We start from the raw sequence: 25,335 nt of genomic DNA on the forward strand, positions 1-25,335 counted from the left end.
ACAAGATACAAAACCTCCTTGAGTCTTTCCGGACATAACTCTTATTAGCCAATTGTATGTTTTTCAGAGCAAGTAATTTTTTAAAAAAAAACACCTTATTGGTAATTGGGGGAAAAAGAAAACTTCATGACTAGATCACTTGAAATGGACTTCAGGAAGAAAAAGTGGAGAGGATGGTGATAGAATATGACCCATAGCTGATTTGTAAACTTGAACTTTATGAAATCGCAACCTCAGTTAACTGGGTAGTTGTGCGTTCTGCTCTAGAGTCTAGAAAGCTTCACTTTATAGGGATACAACAAAATGGATATGCTTTTGTCAACCTTGTTCAAATTCCTCCAAAGATCACTATGATCCAGTTCACATAACACATTACAGTGGGCTAATATGTGGTTGTTGGATTTCCATAAAACATGAACACAACCAATGTGATTAATTTATGTTTCAAACAGTTGAATAATTCAGTCAACCATGTTTTGATCATGACATTATTTCACATACCACCAATGTTCCTTTGCTTTTTTTGTGTGTAATCCTGTAAAGTCTCCTGAAATCTTACTGAATACTGATTTATTAGATTTTGTTTTGCACTTGAGAGTGGATAACATCCACAAGAAATCCTGTATAATTCCAAAAATAAATAGTTTAGAGTAACTGCATACATATTTATGTAAATATGTGCTTTTCCAAATAATGAGATTGGAAAAAAAAGATAATAGCTCAATAAAAATATTTGCTTTGTTTTCAATAATTTATTTTGTTTCAATAATTAATCTTACTTCTAGTTGGATAGATTACATTGCATTAATATATATTAATGCATGTGAAGATAGTTTTATTAAAGCCAATAGCCCATTCAATAGTACAATATCCTTTTATAATAATAATAATAATAATAATAATAATAATAATAATAATAATAATAATAATAATAATAATAATAATAATAATAATAAAGTTGGAAGGGACCTTGGAGGTCACCTAGTCCAACCCCCTGCTCGGGCAGGAAACCCTATACCATTTCAGACAAATGGCTGTCCAGTCTCTTCTTAAAAACTTCCACTGTTGGAGCATTCACCACTTCTGGAGGCAGGTTGTTCCACTGGTTAATTGTTCTAACTGTCAGGAAGTTTCTCCTTAGTTCTAGGTTGCTTCCCTCTTTTGTTAGTTTCCATCCCTTGCTTCTTGTCCTGCCTTCAGGCAGTTTGGAGAATAGCTTGACTCCCTCTTCCTTGTGGCAGCCCCTGAGATATTGGAACACTGCTATCATGTCTCTCCTCATCCTTGTCTTCGTTAAACTAGACATACCCAATTCCAGCAACCGTTCCTTATATGTTTTAGCCTCCAGTCCCCTAATCATCTTTGTTGCTCTTCTCTGTACTCTTTCTAGAGTCTCGACATCTTTTTTACATCGTGGTGACCAAAACTGGATGCAGTATTCCAAGTGTGGCGTTACCAAGGCATTGTAAAGTGGTATTAACACTTCATGTGATCTTGATTCTATCCCTGTTAATGCAGCCTAACAATGTGTTGGCTTTTTTGGCAGCTGCAGCACACTGCTAGCTCATATCTAAGTGATTGTCCACTAGGACTGCAACAAATTTAACAACCAACTTGCTTGTTAGACTGAGAAATATACTGACATTAAAACATTTGATCCCTCATTTAGCACAAGTAATAATATTTCTTGTCTAATGACCAACTTAGATTTTATTTCCATGTTACCAATGAAAATGAAAGTATCATAATGACTACATTTGATCTTTATTTAAATTATGGTTATCAGAAAAAATATAATAACCCTAGCCCTTGTCTCAAAAACTTTGGAGAATTGACAGTTGTGATAACAAAGACACAGTGATTTCATTCAAACATAAAGAAATTAAAACAGAGCATTGTGTTTAGACCAGTGTTTTTCAAACTTGACAACTGCAAGTTGTGTGGATTTCAACTCCCAGAATTCCCCAGCCAGCAATTCTAAGAGTTGAAGCCCACACATCTTAAAATTGCCACATGTTAAAAGCACTGATTTAGATAATACCCATGGTAAAAATAATATGGAATCAATATATTTATTGGAATAAAATCTACAAGAATTTGAACTTCAGCAAACAAAAATACATTGAAAAAGGCAACATCACAAGAATTGGTGGCTTATCCATTGTGCAAGGAAAAGGATCAAAGAACAATTACCTCTATTTAAGATGGAACCAAGTATCTTTCCACAATGAAAGTATAACCATTTGTCAGTTATTCTTCCAAATTACATAGTGAATACTGATACAGAAAAGACTGGAAAATGTTTTAGTAAAATCTTATATACAAAATTTACAGGATGACAAAAAAAGTAATTTATTATCATAAAACTGAAGAGGAAATTGAAGATTCAATATAAAAAATTGAAACTGAGTGAAGCTCTAACACATGTAATATGCTACTCTATAAGACTTTCCAAGAAATTCTGGGTAAATCTTTAACTCAAGTAGTGAATGAGATTTAGAAATGTAAAGAAGCTCCTTTGTCAGGGAAAAGCAGTTTTCTTTGATTTACTGTTTAAAGAAAGAAAAAATACCGGTAATAATCTTGCTCTTATTCACATAGACCTATTCTATTTCTTTCTTTGAACACAGGAAGCTGTTCATAGCAGTACTTGCTAAGAGAATAAATGGTTTTTAAAACTAGAATGATGGATCCTGATTAGTCCTGAACAGATGAGAAATTATACTATACATATTTTGAATGTTATTGACAAGATCAGTTTAAAACATTAAAAAGTGGCTGGGATCTTTCTTGATGCAGAAAAATCTTTGATAATATGAACTGTTTCTTTATATTTCTAAGAATCCTGTCCATAGAAAAGCCCATCCACACTCACTGCCTACTCACCTTGTTTATATGTTCTTCAAGTTCCAGTGTCGTGTGATGAGAATGGATGGATCCAGGAAAGTCCAAATATTTCAGCGGCCTAAAATGCATCAAAATTGCACTCCAGGATGTTCAAAATGTCAGGTTTCTTCCTAAACACCACAGGTAAGAACTTGTAGGTGTGGTCAGAACAAATCACTGCACTTATAGGCTATGTATCAATACTTGGACTGTTACTACATTTGGGGCTCATGTTCTAAAAGGCTACAGTCTGAGACCCATGTAAAATGTGCTGAAATGATACAGCTAGTCCCTGTTGAACAACCACTCATTCAGTGACTCTTTGGAGTTATGATGGCACTGTGCAAGGAGGTTTCATAACAAACAGGACTCCTGTATTTTTACCAAGAAAAATACATGGATGGAAAATATAAAATAATTGCCAAACGATGGTCCCCTCAGCCTGTTCAACATGCTGGTAAGGAAGAACAGAGAATGTTTCAGAGCACTAAGGATGTTTATGACATGATTAGATTAAAGTCTTTTGGATGTCTAGTTGCTGATCTTGCCATAAAGGAAAGAAAAAGCTGAAGCTGAACCTACGCCTACGGAATTACAGTGGTAACACAGAACCTAATAAACATGAACATAGGAAAGTTCGACACAGTGGAATATAAAATGAAATGATTAGGATTATATATTTCACCCAGAAGATCACACTGTTTATTACTCAGGATATAGGAACACAGTGGCTTATGAGGTTAGAATGCTGGCTCATGTTTGAGACCCATTGCTGCCACGGGGCAGGATGAGCTCCCATCACATGCTCCAGCTCTTGCCAACCCAGCAGTTCTGAAAGCAGGCAACCATGAGTAGATAAATGAGTACCACTTTGGTGGGAAAGTTCACAGGGACACGAAAGGAGTCCCTAACTGAACATCCCCCCAGGCAATAGTCCTGTTACCAGCAAATCCTTTCACCATGGAAGCATTTTGGTGCTTCTGAGATGGAAGTATTAGTATTACTCAGGATACAATAAACAAAGAAGGAACAGTATTGCTTTCAGGGTTAGAAAAGGAATAATAAGAACAGTACTTGGCTACAATGCAATCAATAACTGAATATTATCAATTAGATTTAACAGACAATGTTGTGTCCGGATCCAACCCAGGCTCGTGGATTTCCCGCCGGTGGGAAACCACTCCCCTGCTATTCTACCTATACAACAGACAACCCTTTAAAATAACCATCATTCAAGTTTATGCTCCAACTATAAATACTAATGTAGAAGAGTTTTATGAGTATTATGATCATAAAATTGCTCTCAAGATGTTCTGCTTGTGATTGGAGACTGGCATGCTAAAGTTGGAAGTCTTAAAGAGGAAAATAATGTAAACTGGATTGTATGAAACTGAAGAGAAGCAGAAGACCAGCCTAACAATTGCTGCTATTCCCATTATTTCTTTAAGCTAACATTGGCTTCAAACAACCAAAACAATGCCTCTGTATGTGGACATCTCCAGATGGAGTATAAATCAAATTAACTATATTATTTCTAAAAGAAGGGGTTCAATTATAGCATCAAAGATGTGACCAGCTGCTGGCTGTGGAACTGCTCGTATGCAAATTCCAAGCTAAATTAAAGAAAAAGAAAGCTATTTCCCACAATCTTGAGTACATACGCACCATTTTCAAGGAGAACATTGGGAATTGGTTTGAAATCCTGAACTTCATTGACACAGATTTAGAGGAATTATAGAGTAGATGTAAAGATATTGTGATGGATGAATGTAAAAAGAGACTGCCAAAAAAAAACCCCTCTCAGAGGAAAGCAAACTGGATGTCAGAACAAACCACACATATTGCCAAGAAGAGGAAAGAAGGCATAGCCAAGAAAAACAAAATCTCAGGAAGGAATTGAACAAAGGATTTTGTAGAGCTATTAGAAAAGACAAGAAGCAGCATTACAACAGCATCTGTAAAGACGTTGAAGATAAAAATAGACATAGAGGAACAAGGAATGTCTCTGCAAAGTTCTCTGAACTCTGAAGAGGTTCCAGTCTTGTATGCTAAAGGAGACCAACAGACAAACAGTCACCAGTTCAAAGAAGATCAAGCAAAAATGAAAGATGTATACTGAAACACTGTACAACAAACATCCAAGATACCTTCAAAGATATTCCCTACATACAAAATCTCTAGTACTAGAAAATGAAGGTAGATTAGTTCTCACTAGAGACTCAAGTGACTATGCCAAATTATCCTACTTCAGAGACATTATGCAAAGATGTAACTTTCCATTAAGGCTCTATTGCTCACAAAGGTGGAAGGAAAGAGAAGAGGATGACCAGCAGTAAAATAGAAGGGCTTAATTACAGTGGCAACAAGTGCACCATTGGAAAAACCTGAAAGAGCAAGGGTAGATTGTCACCGAGAAAATATATGTGGTGCTAAATGTTGACACTGACATAGTGGCACATAATCAATCGATCAATCAATCAAACCATTTTCTTTGAAAAGTCCACAGATAGGATGCAGTACATACATTTGCAGGAAGAAATTTCTAATAGACCAGTGCTACTACTTTATGGCAGCCTGCTGGAAGTTGTTCTTCAGCAGGAGATTCACAGCAATTTCGTGTTATGAGATGGTTGATTCTGAATTAATGGAGGCAGTTTTTAGGAGTCAGACAAGGGGAGAAAAATATTAGTTCTGAGCTTATGAACTTTAATTACATAAGTTTCCATTATGGAAAGAAACAGAAATTGCTACATTGCCCATGAACTAAAAAAAAAGGTGGGAGGGGTCAGTGCAGAGGTATTAAGTTGTCATATTTATTAAAAGATTGGAATTGTCTTCTTTTGTGTTCTCTTTGTAGCATGTCATTTGCTTTCCCTTTTAACATGTCCTTCTGAATCCTAACAATTTCAGTAAAGAAACTTGTAGAGTTCAAATTTATTACTTTCCAAAGAGGGTGCTGAGTTCTAAATGCATACCAGTAAGTGTTGAATACAGCTGATATTTACACCTCTCAATGTTTATGCAGTTTTAAATTGCCTTCTGAAATTCATGTTTTTGCTGCCATGATATTTCAATGGGCAATTACATGTGTCCCTAACAAAGAGAAATAGAACATTAAGCATGACAGCACTTGATAAATTGCTAAGTGACTTTGCCTCACATTCTCAAAGCAATATGGCATTTTTAAAATTAAGTTGAAGCTGAATTTATAACCTAACCAATGAAAGTCAGACTGCAAGTCAGATAACCTGATTTTGTTTATTGAGCCATGCATTCAGCCATGAAGTCTCCCAACTGTGAAGAAGGTTACATACCAAAGAAAGACTGGGCCTCCAAGCTTCAAAAAAGCATTGATGTGTTGCTGTTGTATATCAAGCGGTGGTGTTATATCTTGATTTCATCATACAAAAAATATTGGTCATTCCAGATTTAAGTAACATGCTAAGCCTTAGCCCTGGTAAATATGCACAATAATGGATAAGAGGATGGTACAAATATGCTAGAAAGCACTTTCCTATGTGTGCATTTTACTAAAATAACATAACAAAACACTTGACAAAAAGGAAAAAAGCCTTAGATGGTCAATAGTGTCCCAACACAGAAATGAAACAATGGAGATTGGATAATTTAAGTTGTGAGTGTTTGATTCCCAAAAATGGTAGGTCCAAGTACTACTCAATTCTTGAAGGTCATGAAGGTCAAGAAAAAGCTCCTTTGGTAAACATATAGAAGACTGTGATCCGAGGAATCAGGACAGTGAAGAAATCTCAGTGCCGATGGAAACAGGAATCCATGACAGGCTGTCCCTCTGGACCAGTCTTTCAACCTTAGCAACTTTGATAGAATTCCCATAATTCACAGCCAGCATATTGAAGTCCACATGTTTTAAAATTGCTGAGATAGAGAAACACAGTTCTAGAGAATGACTGCCAGTCACCTGAGAAAACCATGCCACAGAACATTGGATCAACAAAATCAAAGAAATGCTCCGAGAAAGAAGGGGGTATATGATGGTGTTAAGTGTTTCTCTATGAAGGGGAACTGAACAGCTATATGCAGATTCAGAATGATGTTGTGCCTTTACCGTGTATAGGATATGACAGAAAGGGCACCGAGCCTATTGAAACCCACTGACAATGGGTTTGTCCATGTGAGAATGACAAAAAATCCTGAAAGGAATCTCTGCAGATTATGAGACTTTGGGCATGAAGTGAAGGAAATTGGAGCAAATAGGTTTTTCATCTTTTTCAACGTTAGGTCATGGTGCAAGAAAACATAATCCTGGAAGTCAAAATTTGGTTACTCAAATGGTGTCACCAGGGATACTGACAATGATTTGTGCCAGTGTTTCTCCACCTCTGGAACATTAAGATGTGTAGACTTCAACTGGCTGGCATTCTGGGAGTTGACATCCCAGAATATTGGAGAAGTTGAGAAACAGTGGTCTATGATATGAAAGATTTCTGGAAAACACATCTTACAAAAACAAGGAAGGAAATATTTTGCAGCTGCCTCACAAACTTCATTAGAATGGTATAAAATTAGAATAGGAAGATTGCAAAAGTTCAGAACCAAATATATGACTTTTGTATGGACAAAGACCAAGAAAGCAAAACACAAGAGGAAAGTAATGGGATAAGCAGAATGAAAACTTGGGAGTTTTGCAGAAGACAAGAGAGTGATGGATGGTACTCAAAATTTTAAATGTAGCTACATCAATGCAAAAAGGATTGTGGGAAATAACTAGAGATCTTAATTTAAGAAGATAAACATGTTATAGGCAATCCTGAAACTTGATGGAATGACAGTGATGAGTTCCAAAGTACTGAAAAACTGCAATTGATTCAAAAAGATAAGTTAATGGATCTATAGGACGGCCCATCTCACAGACCCAAGAGAAAGGTGCATATTCTCAGAATCTAAAGAAAAAATATGCTTAAAATTCAGAAATCAAAGCATGGCAACCCTGTTTAAAGTATTTGGGTAACAATAAATAAACAAAAACCTCTTTCATTATAGATTATCACGGCAGGCAGAAGATACAGATATTTCTGCATCAGATTATTAGTCTTTCAGAGATATCCAAAATAATAATAGTAATGAGGATTTCAGTTATGCTGACATCAGCTGGGCATGTGAAACTCTGGCAAGTCAGAAGTTTAACTCTTTTTTCTTACTGACAACTTTGTCAGAAGGCTGATGAAATAACAAAGGGGTCTACTATCTTGAACCTAATCCTCACCAACAGGGAAGAACTGGTTGAAGAAATGGTGATTTCCTGGAGGAGAGTAATTATGTTATCCTTGAATTTGTGATATCAAGAGAATGGATTGAGATTATGTTTATATATTTATATTCTACAAAAAGTCTCATGTTTAATTTGCAACCTTCAATTGGGTGAAATTGGAAGCTATAAGGCAATAATTATTGAAACAAGGTAACTCAAACAGGCAATCTTTTAGAATGCTGGGAACCCATGATATACCAGGAAATAAAATTTGGAAAAGTTGTGGCCACTTTAGAGCAGCCATGCTGTTGAGGTCAGGTGATTCTTGTTTCCATGCTCCCTGACAGCTTCCCAGAAGTCAATAGGAAATAGCAAGAACTGTGATTACAGACATCTTCTGCAACCTTCCCAATAGAAAGGCTTTGCTTTCAATGGGGAAGCTGGCAGAGAAGTGTCTCAAGTTATGTCTCTCCTACCCCTTCCCCAGTCCTTCTGTGTGCATGCCAGCCACTCGCACAATCCCTCCCTCCCCCACCCAGCAGCAGCCAGTTACTACCTGTTGGCTTTGAGCTTATAACTTCTGGTTGATTTCGTAATCCTCATTTAAGTCAATGGGAAAGCTGGTAGGAAGTCCAAACTCAAGATGAGACAGGGAGGGAAACAGAAAAAGAAACAACTTTTCCAATGCTCCCTGCCAGCTTCCCACAAGAAACCTCAATGGGGAACCTGATGGGAAGTCAGAAGTCGTTCCCACTGATTTTCCCCCCTGCTCATGGTCATTCTCTTTCTTTATTTAGGTAAGGAAATATCTTTGAAGTGATGACCCAATGGGTCATGGGTTGTCTAGCATATATATGTGTGTCTAGGCAGAAAAAGCCTGGCAGAAGAGGGTGGATTAACTAACAGTGACATCTTTTTAGAAATCAGTAGTGGATTATTTAGGAAAATATGCACTTTTTCTTTATAGGACTATATTAATCACCTATAAAGCATTTAAATTTTTCTAAATGCACAGAGATTAAAATATATGTTCACAATCCAATACATTCAAAACTAAAGGAAAAACAAAAGGAAAAGAAAGAAGAAAAGTAACACAGGTGTGAACTGGATTATCCAATTTGTTTAATTTATTCCTTAATATCACAACTGTACAACTTTCATACATACAGAAGGAAATGCATATTGACCACTACACCATGGTATGTAGATGCATTTCCAATTATAATACAGTTAAGTGCAACTCCACTTGAAAATGTACATTTGTACAACTTATACAAAGTAAAGACTGCTACACTATTATTCTGTGACAGTATAAAGCCTTGATTTATGTTAAGTTTCACTACTAAACCATATTCTGGTTAAATACAAAATATACTAAATCATTTTTAAAAGGCCCTTGTGGTAGTTGGCCAGTATATAAAATATGTTGTGTAAAATTTAACCTTTTGCATTTTTAAAAATAAGCTTGTAACATGTTGTCATAGAGAGCTATTAAGAGTGACACATTTAACAAGAGCCATGCTGTAACTTCTTTTCCTTTGCTATTGCATCATTCACCATCAGAAAAGTTCACCTTGATATAAACATCTCTCCTAGAAACCAAAACCCGCTGAAAGCAATGGTCTTTAATTCCCAGTAAGATGTTTTAATAGGATGTATGGTGATAGCTCATAGTTTTGGAATTATTTTTAACTGAAACAAAGAACACATACTTCCAAGCCATAAAACCAATTCAGAGTTAAGTGTGCTTAAACCTAACTAAAATAAGATGGCTTAAGCACCTAAGCTCTACATTTGGTTGTATTTTAGTTAAACTTGCAAGATAATGCTGCTTTATTCAAACTACAGAATAATTTTCTGGAAAGACAAGACCACATTCTTCTAAAAGGAAGAATGAAAAATGTTATTCAAGTTTCCATCTACATTTTCACAGGTGAAGTCTTACCAATTTGTGAAAATATGTTTCATATAAGATGAACCTGAACATTACATGTTAACATTATTTTGCTCTATGTCTTAACCAACAGCTCATTTTTTTTTTTGCTAACAACCGTATCAAAGGAAAAAACCCAAACATTTTTCCTATCGCCATTCCTATGACAAGAATGGTTTGATGTATAACCGCCTTTAAAAATATACATTTTACAATCCTGCAATCTCAACAAAAAGGTGAGGCAGGAAATAAATATCAGTTCTCAGGGCTTTATTTGCTTCTAAACTAGAGACTACCTGTTGTAGGCTCTTTCTTTTTTAGATTTCTCCAGGGCTTTGTCCATCGTTTTCTCATTTTCTCCTCTACATTTGGGACAGTACCACTTGCCCTTGGGTTTATGATTGAGTCCCACACATGAGAAGTGAAACCATTCAATTGGGCATTCATCATTGTCACAGCCTATCATTTCTCCATAGGAGACCTGGTTACACAAACAATAGGTTGGTTCATTGGGATCAATGGGCAGGTCTGCAGGGGAAGCTTCCCTCTCTGCTTTGGTCTTAGACCTCTTCTTTTTCTTGGAAGTTTTGGCTTTCTTCTCCTTTGGTGTTCCTGAAGTGATGTCATCATGATCGTGATTATTAGAAGCATTCTCACGATTTTCATTATTTCTTTGCCTCCTGGATCGCTTATTGTTGGGCTTTTCTGCCTGAGTCAGTGTTTCATTCTTTGATTTGTCTTGGTTAGTCTTACCGCTATTTCCAGTAATATCATTAGTCTCTTGGCAGGTTTCAAATAATTCCACATGACTATCGACTTGTCTAGTTCTGTTCTCGACGAGTTCTACCATTTGACTGACAATTTGGATCTTTTCATCTCCCAGTTCTTGACTCCGAATCAGTGCTCTCTGTATACAATGCAATAATCTTCTCTTCTGTACTGCATCTGTTTCCCGTTTGAATTTTTCATAATAATCATCGAGTTCTTTTAAGATATCTATAAAGAAAGGATAAGGTTGTTATTCGTCAGCCATGCATATAACAGAAATGTTTAAGCTTCATCAAACATCTTCGCTCAAATAAAAAACTCCCAAAACTTTTCATCATGTACTTTGCTTAGCACTATTTGGAAAAAGGCACGTGTAATTTCTTCTTAGGATATGGCAATATCCGAGTACCACCAGTCCTCTAGCAAGGTGTCAAAAACTTGACCCAAAAAAAAGTGAAGTACAGTAGTCCGACATACAACAGTTCACTTAGTGACTGTTCAAAGTTACAATGGCACTGAAAAAATTGCCCAAGACACAGCGAGCAAGACACCTGCCTGCCCGCCTGGCGGCACTCCTCCTCCTGTCCAAGGTTTTCATTGTTGTGAGCATTTCCGCTGAGGACTGGCAGTGGGGGTGGGGAAGGGGGGCATTTGGTTTTTATTACCCCCCCTCTGCTGGGTGGTTGCAGCAGGGTTTGGTCACTTCACATGACCATGGGACACTGTAACCATCATAAATATGAATCAGTTGCCAAGCATCTGAATGTAAATCACAAGACCCTGGAGATGCTGCAACATTCCAGCTGATTGGTGCTTCTTCTGGGCTCAGTAGAAGCAGCAGGATCAGCGCCAGGCTCCAGCTGGAGCCTGGCGCTGATCTTGGCGCTTCCGCTGAGCCCTCGCAGCCCTGCAGCTCCAGCCATTTCTCGCTCAGGCTTGTGCGGTGCTACCACATTCTCCTCTCCCGCTACCACTTTTCTAGGATGGTCGTGTACCACCTGCTAGGTGCCAATGTACCACAGGTGGTACCCGTACCACTGGTTGAAAAGCCCTGCCCTAGCCTATAGCTCTTACACTGTATTCCTTGGAAGTCTCGTATTCAGATTATTATTAATATATGGCCTTGTTACATTAGCCAGGAGACCACAATGTTATTGCAGAGTAGTAGTTTGGCTGCCAGTGTACCAGTTCTGTTGTAGGAAATACTTGTGCGCTTCCCAAGGTGCGCCACAGGAGGACAAGGTGCTTCACCCCAGAAAGACGAGCGGCTCTTCCTGCAGCGTCACTCCTCCTTCCTCATAGCCACCACGCAAACAGGTGCCATGGCTGTGAAGATTCAGTCAGCAGGAATCTGACTACTGCAGAAAGTACCAACTCGTTTCCCCATCAAAATGGTACCCATTGATCTACTAGATGGGGTGTCAAACTCAATTTCATGGAGGGCCGCATCAGCATTGCGGTTGCCCTCAGGGAGCCAGGTGGGTATGGCCTGGGTGGGCGTGGTGAGTGCGCGTATGGCCTACTGGGTGGGTGTGGCCAGCTCTACATCGTTCGCATCAAGGGTGCCTATGGGGGCCTGGGCAGGAGTGGGACAGATCTGAGGGTCTCTGGCAGGAGGAGGGTCTCTGAGCCAGGGCCAAGGCAATGGGGGCCGTTCCCTCACTGTTTCCAGGATGGCTTCGCGGGCCACATGAAACCACTTCGTGGGCCGAATCCGGCCCCCGGGCCTTGTGTTTGACATGTCTGTACTAGAACATGCTTTTGAACTGTCAAGTTGACAGAAACTGAGGCAAATGATGGGAGCTTACCCCAACACCCAGTGCTAGGACTTGAACTGCTGGAGCAGAGACCATCTCCAATGTCATTAAGCCACTGAGCCTCTTCACATTCAGATGCTAACAAAGTACAAACTGTTTAATTTTCCATCCCAGACAAAAATAATCCATACTGAGATATAAACTGGAGCCTGGGGATAAAAAATATTGTTGGTATAAGCAAATAAATAAGCATTCTCTGTTGCTTCAAGATTTTACGCAGAGGCTCTACTTCAAGTCATCATGGGGTTTTTTTTGCTCTTTATTTAGTAGATATACGTGTCTGTGTGTATAATGTACAAAAAGTTAAAACTGACTTGAGGTTCTTGATTTCATGGACATGTGGTTTTTTTAAAAGCATCACCAAAGTAGTCTATAACTGTCTTCTTTCATTTCTTTTGGGGAGGGGGCAGGGTTTTTCCCAGTACTGGGAATTTGCTGGTGGCCTCCCATCTAACTTCTACTTACTGGACTAAGTAGTTTAGCTTTTAAAATCAGCAAGGTTGGTGAGGTACTGCCACCTAGTTGAGCCTTTAATATAATTGCCTCTAAAACACCGTCAATAATTTACACGATGTAAATTATGCAATTTAATTATCTTTGCTTATGTTAATTATACGGTGTACACTGTTTTCACTCTAAAATCCGAACTGTCTTTCAAACTATTTGTAAGCCATCTTGAGGAAATACATGGTTTTCAAGGCCGGAATGCGTCAGTCTCTTTTAAATCAAGAGGCAAAACACGGAAATACAATGTGTATGCCGTGTAATTTACACGCAAAACTGTACTCCATTGACTTTCTTTTTCAAATATATAAACGGCGCTTCAGTCTTGGAACCGAGGCAGCCTCTCGTGTCTCCCGTGACGACCATTTATTCCGTCCACGTCTTTATTTTAGACCAGGGCTTGAAGGGGTCAAGCCAACGAGACATACCATTTGGACAAAAGGGGAGAGAGCAAAAATGGATTTGTCCCGACCCGCGAAATCCCGGTCACAACCGTAGTAAATGAAGGCGCGGAACGAAAGAGTGAAGGCCCCGCCCCCACCCCGCTTCCAGGGCAGCAGTCAATTGCGCGGATGAAGGGGCGGGGCTACCCCGAGCAAAAGAGGCCTTCCGCGGCCGCGGCGTCGCTGAGGGGGTGGAGTAGAACCAGGAGAGCGCGCGCAGGGAGCGGGAAAACAAGGACCCTCAGGCCCCGCCTCATCGCCGGGAGTGTGCGCTCGCGTCCGCTCCCACATTCGAAAAAGACCTAGCGCTAGCTCGTCCCAGCTGCCTCTCTTATCCTCTGCCAATCAGAAGCGCCACCCTTGCCGCCCGTCTCCTTCTGAGGCAACGAAGCCACTCCCTCCCCGTCCCTCCCACAGGATGCGATTTCGAGGACCATTGTTCTTAGAAGGGAAGTGGCGGTAGGCGTGAGTGCGTGTATGTCTGTTTTTCTCTTTACGTCTGTCTTTAATAGAACGTACGCGAAGAGCAGGAACCGTCCAGCCGGCCAATCAAGCTCTGGCATCTCCCACCACAGCCCGCCTGGGTCGAAACAGTCCAATTAGAATAAGGAATTACACCAATAGCCCACCCTCTAGCTAAAAAGTATTGCCACCAATCAGAAGGGAAAGCCCCAAACCAACCTCCACCTCATTGAATGTCAATGTTCCAATCAGGTCCCGAGGGCGGGCCGACGACCGCCTTCATCTTCCACATCAACCCATTAGTCACCGCACGGCTTCAACTCTTCCTTCAACTAGCAAGCCAATCAATCGCAGAGGAGCAGCCGGGGCAGTTCGAACTATTAGAAGAAACCTCCGCCCCGCCGCTCCCCCCCCCACTCCACCCTTCGGTCCTGTCAGCGTCACTACGAAGCGAAGATTGGTACAGAATTTAGGGGATACTAATCATTGAGCAACAGGGCGGGGCCAAAGCGGCTTCCTGAGGGAAGTTCCACCAATAATGGAAGAAGAGGCGTGGCGAGCACAATCGGGGAATGACGAGGAGCTATAAAAGCTCTGTGACGGCGCTTTTCACTCTCTTCTTTTAGAGCTGAAGCGCAGAGGCGTCTCCCTTTAGCGCAATCGAGTGCTCACCGCGGGTTGAAATGCCCGCCCTTGTCCTTCAACCCTCCTCTCTTCCGTATTGCCCCTGCTCAAACTGCCGTTCCTACACGCAAGTTAACGCTTGTCTCTTCCCATTTTCTCTCGCCTTTCTTACACTCTCTCTCGCCTGCTTTTTGGCGCGTCTTACGGACGGCACATTATAAGTCTTCACCACAAAACAAATACTTGTTGTTCCCATCCTCCTCCTCCCTAAGCGCCGCTAACCCCAGCCCGTTCCTATCTCCCCCAGTTCTCCACCGACGGAAAAAGGGAACTGGAACGTGCCAGGGGCACTCCAGTGTCACCTCCACCAGCAGCCGTCGCACTCTTCAACGCTCTCCACCCCTTTTACCTCTCACAGCACCCGGTGACAAAAGACTTCTCCAGCTCTTTAACTCCAACCACCATTTCCCGGCTTGCAGAGTGCGAGAGGGAGGGAAGGATCCAGCCTCCCTCTGTAAGAGCTGCAAAACGCGGCAGGAGTTTGGGAAGGGGGGAGGCCCTCCGCACATCCCCAGCCCACACGGGATTTATATAATCGGTTCCCATCACTTTCCGCTCCCTCTCCCTGCAGAATTTGGGCGAGAGCAACCCGTTTTGAAAGCAAACCCCATTGAAAAAAAGAAGAGGGAACGAAGGCTACAAGCCCGGCCCACCCCTCGCACACTCCAGCTAATCCACCCGCCCGCCCTCTCCCTCTTACTAGCACCCTCTCCTACTACAGCCATTGCGAATACTAGAAATTCCTCAATGTGGTGCCGTAATCGCTCTCCCTTCTCTTCTTCCTCGCCGCTGTCCCACCGTCCCCAAAAGCAGCCCCTCTTTGCCGGGGAAAGAGAAAGAAAACAGCTGCCTCCGTGCCCCATGCGTCCGGATTTCTCTGCCCCTCCTCTGCCCCGCTTCGGTGCCGCCGCCTTTTTGTCCAGTATTTTTACACCTAAAAAGCCAAGTCCTCGCTTCAGAGCGGAGGACCGAAAGGAAGACCTTTTGTTCCGCCTCGAGAGGGAAAAAAGAACTGGGTATCCCTGCAGAGCAACCCCCTTCTCTACTCTCCTTGCTTTCCGCTTCTCTTCTCACTAATAAATAATCCCGATAATAAAAGCCACCCTCTGCTTCAAGCTCGGGGGGCGCAGGGAAGAGACCCAAGAGACCATCTCTACAAACAAGGCAAGCCGAGGTGGCTTCTACAGACTCTCGTCCACCAACACATAAAGGAGAAAGCTCTTACCTTGGTATTTGGCGTCAATTTCCCTCATCAGGGAGACATTTCTCTGCAGATCGAAAGGCAGGGATTCGATCGAGTCCAGGTAATCCTCCACATAGTTCGCTAAATGAAGCTGCTCTCCGTTGGCAGGATTCAACATTTTCATCCGGCCGAAAATTGTGGGTATGTGTGTGTGTGTATCTCGTCCTCTCACCCCAATGGGCGAGAGTTTTCCTTTCCAGCACGGCAGCCCCAATGGCAGAGACTCGGTCCTCCGCCGCCTCAGTGTCTCTCTCCGGTTGCTCGGATCAAACCGAAAAAACACACCAGAAAAGCTACATCTGAATCTTTTCTTCTCTAAACAGGCAGGCAGGCACACAGTCCGCGAGTCTCCAGCAGCAGCTGATTGAATGGCTGTCGTTGTCGGTAACTCACCAAGGAGGTGGTAGGAACAATCAGAGGGATGTGTGTGCGTCTCCGTGTGAGTGTGTGGACAAGAGAGGGGAGGGTGGAAAGGGAGAAGGTCTAGAAAAATACACAGATCTCCCTCGGCAGACAAGATCCGCGCGGTGAAAATGTCTCGCAGAAGCAGGGTTTCCCAGTGCGTGCCGCTTCTCCTGAGCTGCCGGTGATCTTAATGCAGCTTGCTCTGTACGCCGCACTTGATCCAACGTGGAAAACCCAAATACCAGTTTCAAACACTTGGGAAACATTCAACCCCGCCAGCTAATGCGCGTGCGCAGCACTCCCATTGCAACCCCCCCCCCCGAAAGAGCAGCAGCAGCGAGGACACTCAATGCGCCGCTTTCTCTATAGTTGTGCTGGCCTCTCCCTCCTCCCGAGAAGGAAGTGAGACCGCGGGGGCGGGGGAGCTGCACGGGAATGGGGTTTTGTGCATGCCCAGCCAAATACAGCTTCCTGACGTAGTCATGTCTCGGGGCGTTGGGAGGGGGGGGGGGTCGCTAACGCAATACTGCTTACTCTTTCTTTTTTCCTAAAAAAAAAAGGGCCCTGCGCTGCCTGTGCTAGAGCGGGAACTCGGGCTGTGTTGACTAAAGGCAAAACGAAAAAGAGAAACGTCTGAAGTTGGTGGGCGGCGTTTCATTCGGCGGCTGGCTTTTGAACTCTTCCGCCAGAGCCTTTGGATTGCTCAGCACCCCCGACCGGAGAACGGGCAGAGCTGGTAAGAGTTAGGATGGTGCTTTTGCGTTTGTCGCGCCTCGGGCATATACTTGGAGAAGTTGCGGCAAAGGACTACGGTCTTTCTCAGCCTCGGCAGCAAGCCGCATTTAGTGGCCAGAGAGGAAGGGATGCAGCTGTTGGCTCCCTTCTGCCTCCCCTCTGCATTGTTTCGTTTCTCCAGTTTGCAGTTTCCCGAGTTAAAAGGAGACCGTCTCCTTCCCTGCTTGAAGTTAGCTACTGCCTCTATCATTATAATCCAACACTGACAACAGGATTGCCCAATCAACTGTCAGGCTGTTTCCCACCCCTTTGCCTTCTAATCCAGTCACAGGTTGCGGATTGCAGAGCCGGAACAGAGGAGGCAAGTAAAAATCGGTGCATGCGCAAATTGATGACTTGTGAATAAAATGGAGGGCGAAAGATGCAAAAAAGTAAACTACATTTCCCTATAACCTCTTTCTTCTTTTTTTTTTTGTGGTGCCGCATGCGCCCGGATAATGGCTACTGGATTCCGGGGTGGGGTAGCCCCCGTGCTTTTAAGGTTGCCTAATCTGAAAATCAAAGCACATTCAGCTGCAGAAAACAGGATCTAAGTGGAACAAGCTGGTTGCTTTCCTCTGCCCTGATGAGAAAGGATCACTTGGTACTTATTTGAATTTAGCCAACTGCAGTACCCCTCTAAGCTCGAATCCATGTTCAGATAATTGTCCCTAGGAGGTAGTCCTGCTGTTTGGAAAGTAGATTTAGGTTGATGGAAAGAAAAAAAAAATGAACAAAGGGAGGAAATATCAGGAAATTGAGCTTAAAGCCAACAGTTAACTGCAATGGCAACTTAAATATATTTATTAACAGATGTAATTGCCAGATGCCTGCATAAACAACAACTGCCTGAAAATTGTTTAGGATGTAAAACTGACAGAAGGTGGAAGAAAAAAATGCCTTGGTGACTGGCAGGGTAGTGGAGTCATTCTTAAATTTTCAGATCATATTTGTCCAGTGAATTTTGAAGGGCTATTGAGCTGTTTTGTTTTTACAACCATGATATTCATTGATTACATCTTATAAATTAACTTTCTGGGTTTAAAAGCAAACAGGTGTGTTGTGGCAAACCTACTTTTCCACATATAAATTTAAAAATGTAAGATTTTGAATAGTTATACTAATAGAAATTGCACAATGAGGATTTGAACAGATTATATTTTAAGCTGACTTGATTACTTTATAGTATCTCAAGGTGGCAAATTAACATTATACTTCCTCTTCCACAACAACCCTGTTAGGTGGGTTGGAGCTAAGGGAGAGCAACTGGCTCAAAGTCACCCAGCTGGCTTTCATGCCTAAGAGGAGACTAACTCACAGTCTCTTGGTTTCCAGATCTAAACTGTAGTGCAGATAGTGGCAAAGTATTTGTTTTACATTGTCACTACAGGTGTGAAATACTATCCTGTCTGGTGTAGGTGATCCTGGAACAGCTACTTTTCAGTCAGTAGAGAAAACAGCAGTCTATCTAAAAGAGAGAGGTGCATCATCTGCTTCTCTTGAATAGAGATTGTAAAACCAACACCACAGGAAATAAAAATATTCTTTTAAAAAATCAAGGGACCCACCACAAGTGACCTTTGGCTAATCACTTTCCCTCATCCCAGCTCAGTTCACAGGATTGTTGTTATGGGGATAATAGGAAGGTATGTTGGATATGTTCACTGCCTTGAATTTGTGAAAATAATAATAATATAAATAAATAATAAAATAAAAATAATATAAATAAATGCTAAATGTCTGAATTTTTTTTACCTGCTGCAGACAATCTGCACACCAGATTGATGTGATATCCTTGTGGTGATTATGATATGGGTACCTAGCAGTTCGAAAACATGCAAGCTAAGTAGATAAATAGATAGCACTTTGGTGGGGAGATAACAGCATTCCATGTGCCTTTGGCATATAGTCAGGCAGGCCACATGACCATGGAAGAGTTCTGACAATACTGGCTCCATCTGCTAAGAAATGGAGATAAGCACCACCACCCCCTAGAGTAGGACATGACCTTTCCTTTACATAAATTCACAGAAGCAATTGTCAATCATTTGGTTGATAAACCTAGTCCATTTTGTGGTTAAAAAAATTGAGATGCCAAAATAAGCAGCTGTGATCAATTGGTGTGCAAAACCTGCAGACAAGATGAATAAGCACAAGGAATTTTATTCTTTCTAAACTGGTGGATAGGGGGAAAACAGCATACAGATATATTTTTTAACATAACTAGAAAAAAAGGGAGAGGGGATAAAACTAGTGTTTTTTTTAACACAGAAGCTTCCTTTTGTTTCATAGTGAGTTTTAGCATGGATTTGTCCTCGAAAGTTCATTTCTCATTAGACAAAATTACACTATGCTGCTTAAGCCACAATCGTACATATGTTAGCAGAAAGGGAGGAGTTTTTATAAACAAACAGCATTTGTATTCAGTGGTTTGTGTTGTAAAATTTGTTTCTTCTATCTGTGTTTCCTAGAAATAGCAATAGTAGCTAAGTACCTACACATGGAGATACTTTGTGTAAAAACTTCTGAAAAATCATGAATCTTCTTGAAAGCCTTAAATGGTGCTTAGGGTTTTATAGGAACTTATTTTTGTGTGGAGCAATTAACTCCAATATTTGTGTGGCTTCAAGACAAAGATTCATAACTATTATATTGAATAAGACTTTTTTCAACTTGGGAAACTTTTTTCTGGCCAATCTGTAGAGTTAGGCAAGTTTAGTTTCAAAGAAGAAACACAGACATGCAAACTGGTATCTTCATTCAACTCCATTTATTTAATCAGAAATAGATGTATAAGATGTTTTGCATTAATAGTCTTAACATATTTTATAAACTACACTCAGTCAATATTAGCATGAGTCGTGTCTGTTCAGTACTTTATTTTAGTTTGTAGATGCATAGGTGCACACATTTATACATATGATCTAGGATTACAGATGCAGGATGGGCTATAAACCACAGCTATTATTTTCTCAAGGCTCAAGGGGCAGAATTTTCAAGGTTTTTAGTAGCTTTTGTTATTTTTAATTATTTGCTTACATGTTTTGGGAGAATTCTTTGATATAAATGATTGCAATAAAATATATATTTTTCTTTTTAGTAGTATTTTTATTTCATTTCTATGGATGCATAAATTGTTTTTGCTATAAGCCATCCTGACTTGTGTCAAAATAGAATGAGTGCATATAAAAAAATTAAAGCACACTTCCAGAGTATGTTTTAATAACTGTGACTTTAATGGTATTTATGACCATGTATATTGGGATTCATTCTGAATTACATCAAACAAGGCATCACAAAGTGGGGTGTGCAGGTGTGTAAATATAATTGTCATGGTAGTGTCTACTGGAACAATGTCAATTGCTTGGGAAACGTTATTTTGATAAAAATGTAATATGTCCGTTAAATTTAATGAAAGATCACTTTCACATTTGCTTTTCAAACATCTTATAAACAGTGATAAAATTAAGAGACATGTCTGCTTCTTAAGAAAAAGTTCTTAGACAATGCAACTAACATCTCAGAAATCAAATATAATTTTTTAACAAATGAAAATATAGATTCTGCAAAGTCCAATAGGCCTGACATGGCATTGTTAAAATCAGTGATGTCATCCTGGCTTCTGAAGTTTGTTTTAAACCCAGTCTTAAGCTGCTGTTCAAAACCTTTTTCTCATATTCCTCATGTTTCTCTAAGAAGCTCACAGTGGCAGATTCAACAAACACTTTCATCCTGGTAAAAGTCTGAGTAGAACTTAAAGCCATACTGGCCCAAAGTCATCCAGAAAGCCGACTGAATAGGGATTGAACCCGGGTTTTCCCCTACCAAGACTCCACCCAGGGAATTTATCAGCGAGTTTTATTTCCGAGTAAAGCTGTAGAGATTTGCATATTTCAGAAAGATTTTAACAGGGCTTATATGGTACGCCTTTGGTCACTACAGCCACTTACCGCTTGCACATATAGACGCGCGGTGTTGCCCTCTCCCCTTGCAATTCAGGTTTACTTAATCAGATGCCTTCCCTGGAAAAGGTGCACCAGCTTTACTTTCAGTCTCCGCGGGTTTTTTTTCGCGAGTTAATACGGAACGCTACGCAACTTTCAAGGTCATAGGCAAGTCTGGAAGAGAATCCTGTAATCTGAAAGGTATCGTTTCGCCGTTGTTGAATGCTTCCTCGCTTTCTCCGCCTCTCCCTATTAACGTAGGCAAAGAACCACGAAAGCTCCTCCTTTTCCTGCTGGACTCCGCCTGTAGCTACCGCTCTCCTCAGCGGCGAACAACCGGCGCCGACTGTTCCTACCGCCGGAGTGGGCTGTGCGACGCTTCCTTCTACTGGGGAGCTGCGGCGCCGAGAGAGCCCCTCCCTCTTGCTGGGAGGAGGAGGAGGAGGAGGAGGAGGAACCCGCCGGGATCTCGCAGTCGTGTGTGCTGCGTGTCTGGATTGGCTTCGGCGCAAGCAGTAGAAGAGAAGGCGCTGCTGAAACGCCGCGCCGGCCTCCTCGCCACAACTGAAGCATGTTTTGCGCTCCTTTGCTAGCCCGGACTGGCGGCAGCTCCCTGAACGCCACCGCTTCTCCTTTGCAACGGCTGGACGTGCGTCGTTACGGAAGGTTAACTTCGGTGGCCAGCAGGGCTCCGTCTGCCGCTCCAAAGAAGCGCCATCCGCTGGGTGAAGGCTCCCGCAGGAGGAGGTGCACTGGGGGTACCCTGGAGGTCAGGACGAAGTGGATCAAACCCACCGGCGAAGACACCGGGATCCAGATCTATAACAGCTTGAGCAGAAGCAAAGAGCCCCTTCTCCTGAGAAATGCCAACGTGGTGACTTGGTAGAATAATTAGAAAATTGTCAAATCTATCCTGGCCTGGGCTACTGATAAATTTTCAGATCTCCCCCCCCCCCACGCGCACACAAACCTTGGGCAGGATTGCTGCGCTTATAGAAGCAATGAAATAAACCTATTTTGTTGCTGATGGAGATGTACAGTAGTAAATGCAGGGGGAGGAGCCACTCCTTTCGGAAGCTTTCCTTGACATGGGGCTTGTAAAATTATAGGCCTTTCTCAATGGGAAGGAAAAGCAGTACAGTAGTACAGAATTGGATTAGTCAATTAAAAAAAACCCAGTGAGAACACTATATTTTTAAACCCCTTTTCTAAGAAAATAAAAAGTTAGTTGAATAGAATGGGGCTCTTATTGGGGATTGCAGCCTAGGCTCTAAAATGGCAAAGTTTTGGTTTATGGAATTTGGAAACTCATCTGTCCCAAGGCCTCTGGCCTCCTGAACTTGATCTTGCAGGGAAACAGGCATACAGTATCTACCTTCCAAATAAGAAAGAACCCTGTCAGATAATGCTCAAGCAGATAGAAGACAGGTGAATCAATACCTGTAATATTAGCAGAGGCCAAGGAGTAGCTACAGATGAAGAAATCCATATGCCGGCTTCTGATAGAATAGGGTACCATATTTGACCAGTGAAATTAGGGACAGCAATTAGGTGGCAGAAAAGAATTTGCATGTGCATATCTATTGCCATCTAGAGATCTTCTGGAGCTTTGCTCAGTTATTAAATACTTAAAGCAGAAACAGAAAATGTAAAGGTAGCATTAAATAACATGTGCTGACAGATTTGTGGCCTAAAAGTAAAGGTTCAATTCCTGATCACTTTACAGACATTTTAATATAATTTACTTGGCCACAGCATAGAAATACGTTTGTCATTGCCTTTATCTAGGGACCTGTTACTCATCTTCTACTTTGTCATCCAAGATTGACTAGGTGGTGCTAATTCGTGTTGTAGTGATGTGCAGCATGCATAATTATTCTTTTTACCTACCATGATTATGAATTAGTTGGAAGACTTAATGTTATGCAAGGCTGCTTTAGCAAAGAAATGGGTAAAAATAAAGTCCAAACTCTTTTAAGGCTTTCTTGAAGTTCCTTATTGTTTGCATCTCAAAGATGATGATTTGTGGACCTCCTGGGCTTAAAAAGCAAGCTCCCAATCTAGTTGTGATTTAGTCATTTGTTCTGCCTTATACCCTTTTCTTTGGAAATTTGCCATTGTTCAGTTTGGACCTAATTAAGATGGTAAATTTTGAGCAGGTTTCATGTGGATAATAAGATATGACTCTCAAAATATATTTCTTAGTGAAGTCTCCCTAGTATGGCACCAGAACCAGATAATCTCATCACCCATGGTCAGTCATTGTGGCTGGTGTTGAACTTTTAAAAACTGTTCACTGATGTGACTTTTCCACTTGTATCTCTGATTTTGTCACTTTAATTTTATTTGCAGGTACAGTTGTGGGCCTACTGTATATGATCATGCACATCTTGGGCATGCTTGGTGAGTTTTAATCATTTTTATTTACATTTGTACCTCACAAACTTCTCTAGATATAGACTATAATTAGCAGCAGCATCCATAGCAAATTCTGTTCCATAGTAAAATGCTGACATTTGTGTGGTGCATGCAAATGCCATTACAACCTTCTTTTGTAACATCTGCTCAAATTGCAGTCTTTGTGTGATAATGTTGTCATTTGTTTATTATTTATTAGATTTTTATCTTGTCCTTGTTCTCCCCATAAATGACTATTTTATTAGATAAACTAGCATTGATTAGCTCTTTCAACAAAAAGCAAGAATTAGCTGAGTTAACCGTGATATTGTATTTATTTGTAATGAAAGTCTCATTAGGTTCACTAATCCCAAGAAACTACATAGAGAATTGACAAAGACATTAAATAATAATAATAATAATAATAATAATAATAATAATAATAATAATAATAATAATAATAATAATAATAATAATAATTTTATTTATATACCGCCCTTCTCCCGAAGGACTCAGGGCGGTGAACAGGGCAGACATATAAAAAAATACAAAAATACAAAAGTTAAAAAGAATTAAACATATGCCCAAGCTAAAAACAGTAAATACATATACCGGTATTAAAAATGACAATAAAAACCCAACCCATCCCCCATCAGGCCAAGCCGGCTTGTTCAAATAAATGGATGAAGATTAGATGTAGCATGAAAGATGGTCAATCTATCTGACCAGGGAAATCTGCAGAATGATGTTCATGACACATAGCCTTGCCCCTTTTTATGTTTGTTGTGATGGCATCTTGTCTTTTCTAACACCCACTCACCCCTGTCTCCATGGACACCTCTGCATCTAACTTGGAGAAAAGAATTTTTCAATATATATTATGTAGTGGTTGCCTTACTCAATTGCAAGATTTAGGTGAAACATTTTATTACTTGTAGTATCCCTATTTTTCAGCTATGGGTGAAGTGGTTAAAGCAAGGACATAGTCAAATACAAATAGTTTTTTGAATGTCTTCCTTAAGTAGAATCTGATAGTCCTATCTATATTGTCCAACTAGGAAATGATGCTGTAGGTGCCCTTCCTAAGATAAATTAGAAAATTGGTACCCAGAGAGTTGCAGCTCCTAATTTTGGAACAACTTATCTCACTGAAGTCAGGTTAGCTTCTATATTTTTCTCCTTTCAGAAGTAGAGTAAATCTGTTTTGAACATTTTTGATATCTAATTGCAAAGTGCAACTTTGAATACAACCTGAAATTCAACTCCTTGCAGTATGATACATTTTTGACCTATTTATTATCATGAGACTTTTCCAGATCACCAAAGTAAACTCACTGAAATATCTAAGAGAACTGTGTAGGGACCCAGATTTAGAGGGGAAAGTGTGATTTGGAGAATTTAATTCCATTTTAATTCCATTTATATCCCGCCCTTCTCCGAAGACTCAGGGCAGCTTACAAGCAAGCAGATTAAGCCAGGATTCCTTGAAAATGCCACAATTGGCTGACTTCAGACTTAATAATGACTGTTTACCCAATATGTATCAGGAGGTTATACTTAATAAAATATATAATTTTATTTTGGGGAGCTAAATAATGCCAACTTATCTGATTAGTAGTAATATGAATGTAATGATTTTAGTTACATATTTTATTAGGCATATAAAATTATGTTATGAGCATTGAATATACACATTTAGTGACTGCAATTATAAAGCCGATGAAAAAGTAACTTTATGTTAATCCTAGTCACCGTGTGTGAGCCATAATATTAATCTAATAAATAAATCTTCACATTTATTACCTTTGCTCATCCGTAAAACAAAGGAAAGCTGAAATAAGATCAAAA

The 25,335-nt window shown here is 40.6% G+C and overlaps 2 protein-coding genes across 3 annotated transcripts in view; one reads left to right on the forward strand and one right to left on the reverse strand.

The window, feature by feature from the left end:
• Positions 1-9,225: 9,225 nt before the first annotated feature.
• On the reverse strand, positions 9,226-16,330 carry ING1 (inhibitor of growth family member 1). The gene is made up of 2 exons (XM_081327150.1): positions 15,950-16,330; positions 9,226-11,042 (listed from the first exon to the last, which is right to left on the reverse strand). Exons 1-2 carry the CDS (start codon positions 16,089-16,091, stop codon positions 10,339-10,341), a joined length of 846 nt encoding a protein of 281 aa, XP_081183276.1. The 5' UTR covers positions 16,092-16,330; the 3' UTR covers positions 9,226-10,338.
• A 5,150-nt stretch (positions 16,331-21,480) lies between these two features.
• Positions 21,481-25,335, forward strand: part of CARS2 (cysteinyl-tRNA synthetase 2, mitochondrial) — a 35,380-nt gene continuing 31,525 nt past the window's right edge. The window contains exons 1-2 of one of the 2 annotated variants that reach the window (XM_081327148.1): positions 21,481-21,972; positions 23,443-23,493. In XM_081327148.1, coding sequence (XP_081183274.1) covers positions 21,662-21,972; positions 23,443-23,493 — 362 coding nt within the window. In that variant the 5' untranslated portion in view covers positions 21,481-21,661. The remainder of the gene's footprint in view (positions 21,973-23,442; positions 23,494-25,335) is intronic. The other variant, XM_081327149.1, reaches the window with a different exon arrangement.

The sequence above is a fragment of the Vipera berus genome, assembly GCF_964194415.1.
Source record: "Vipera berus genome assembly, chromosome: 4".
Classification (NCBI taxonomy): Eukaryota; Metazoa; Chordata; class Lepidosauria; order Squamata; family Viperidae; genus Vipera; species Vipera berus.

What these genes read in the sequence shown, in the direction of transcription:
- ING1 (XM_081327150.1), bottom strand. Translation starts at nt 16,091, where the DNA reads ATGAAAATGTTGAATCCTGCCAACGGAGAGCAGCTTCATTTAGCGAAC. An exon ending in AATTGACGCCAAATACCAAG is followed by an intron (nt 11,043 to 15,949) that starts GTAAGAGCTTTC and finishes CTTTCTTTATAG; the next exon opens with ATATCTTAAAAGAACTCGAT.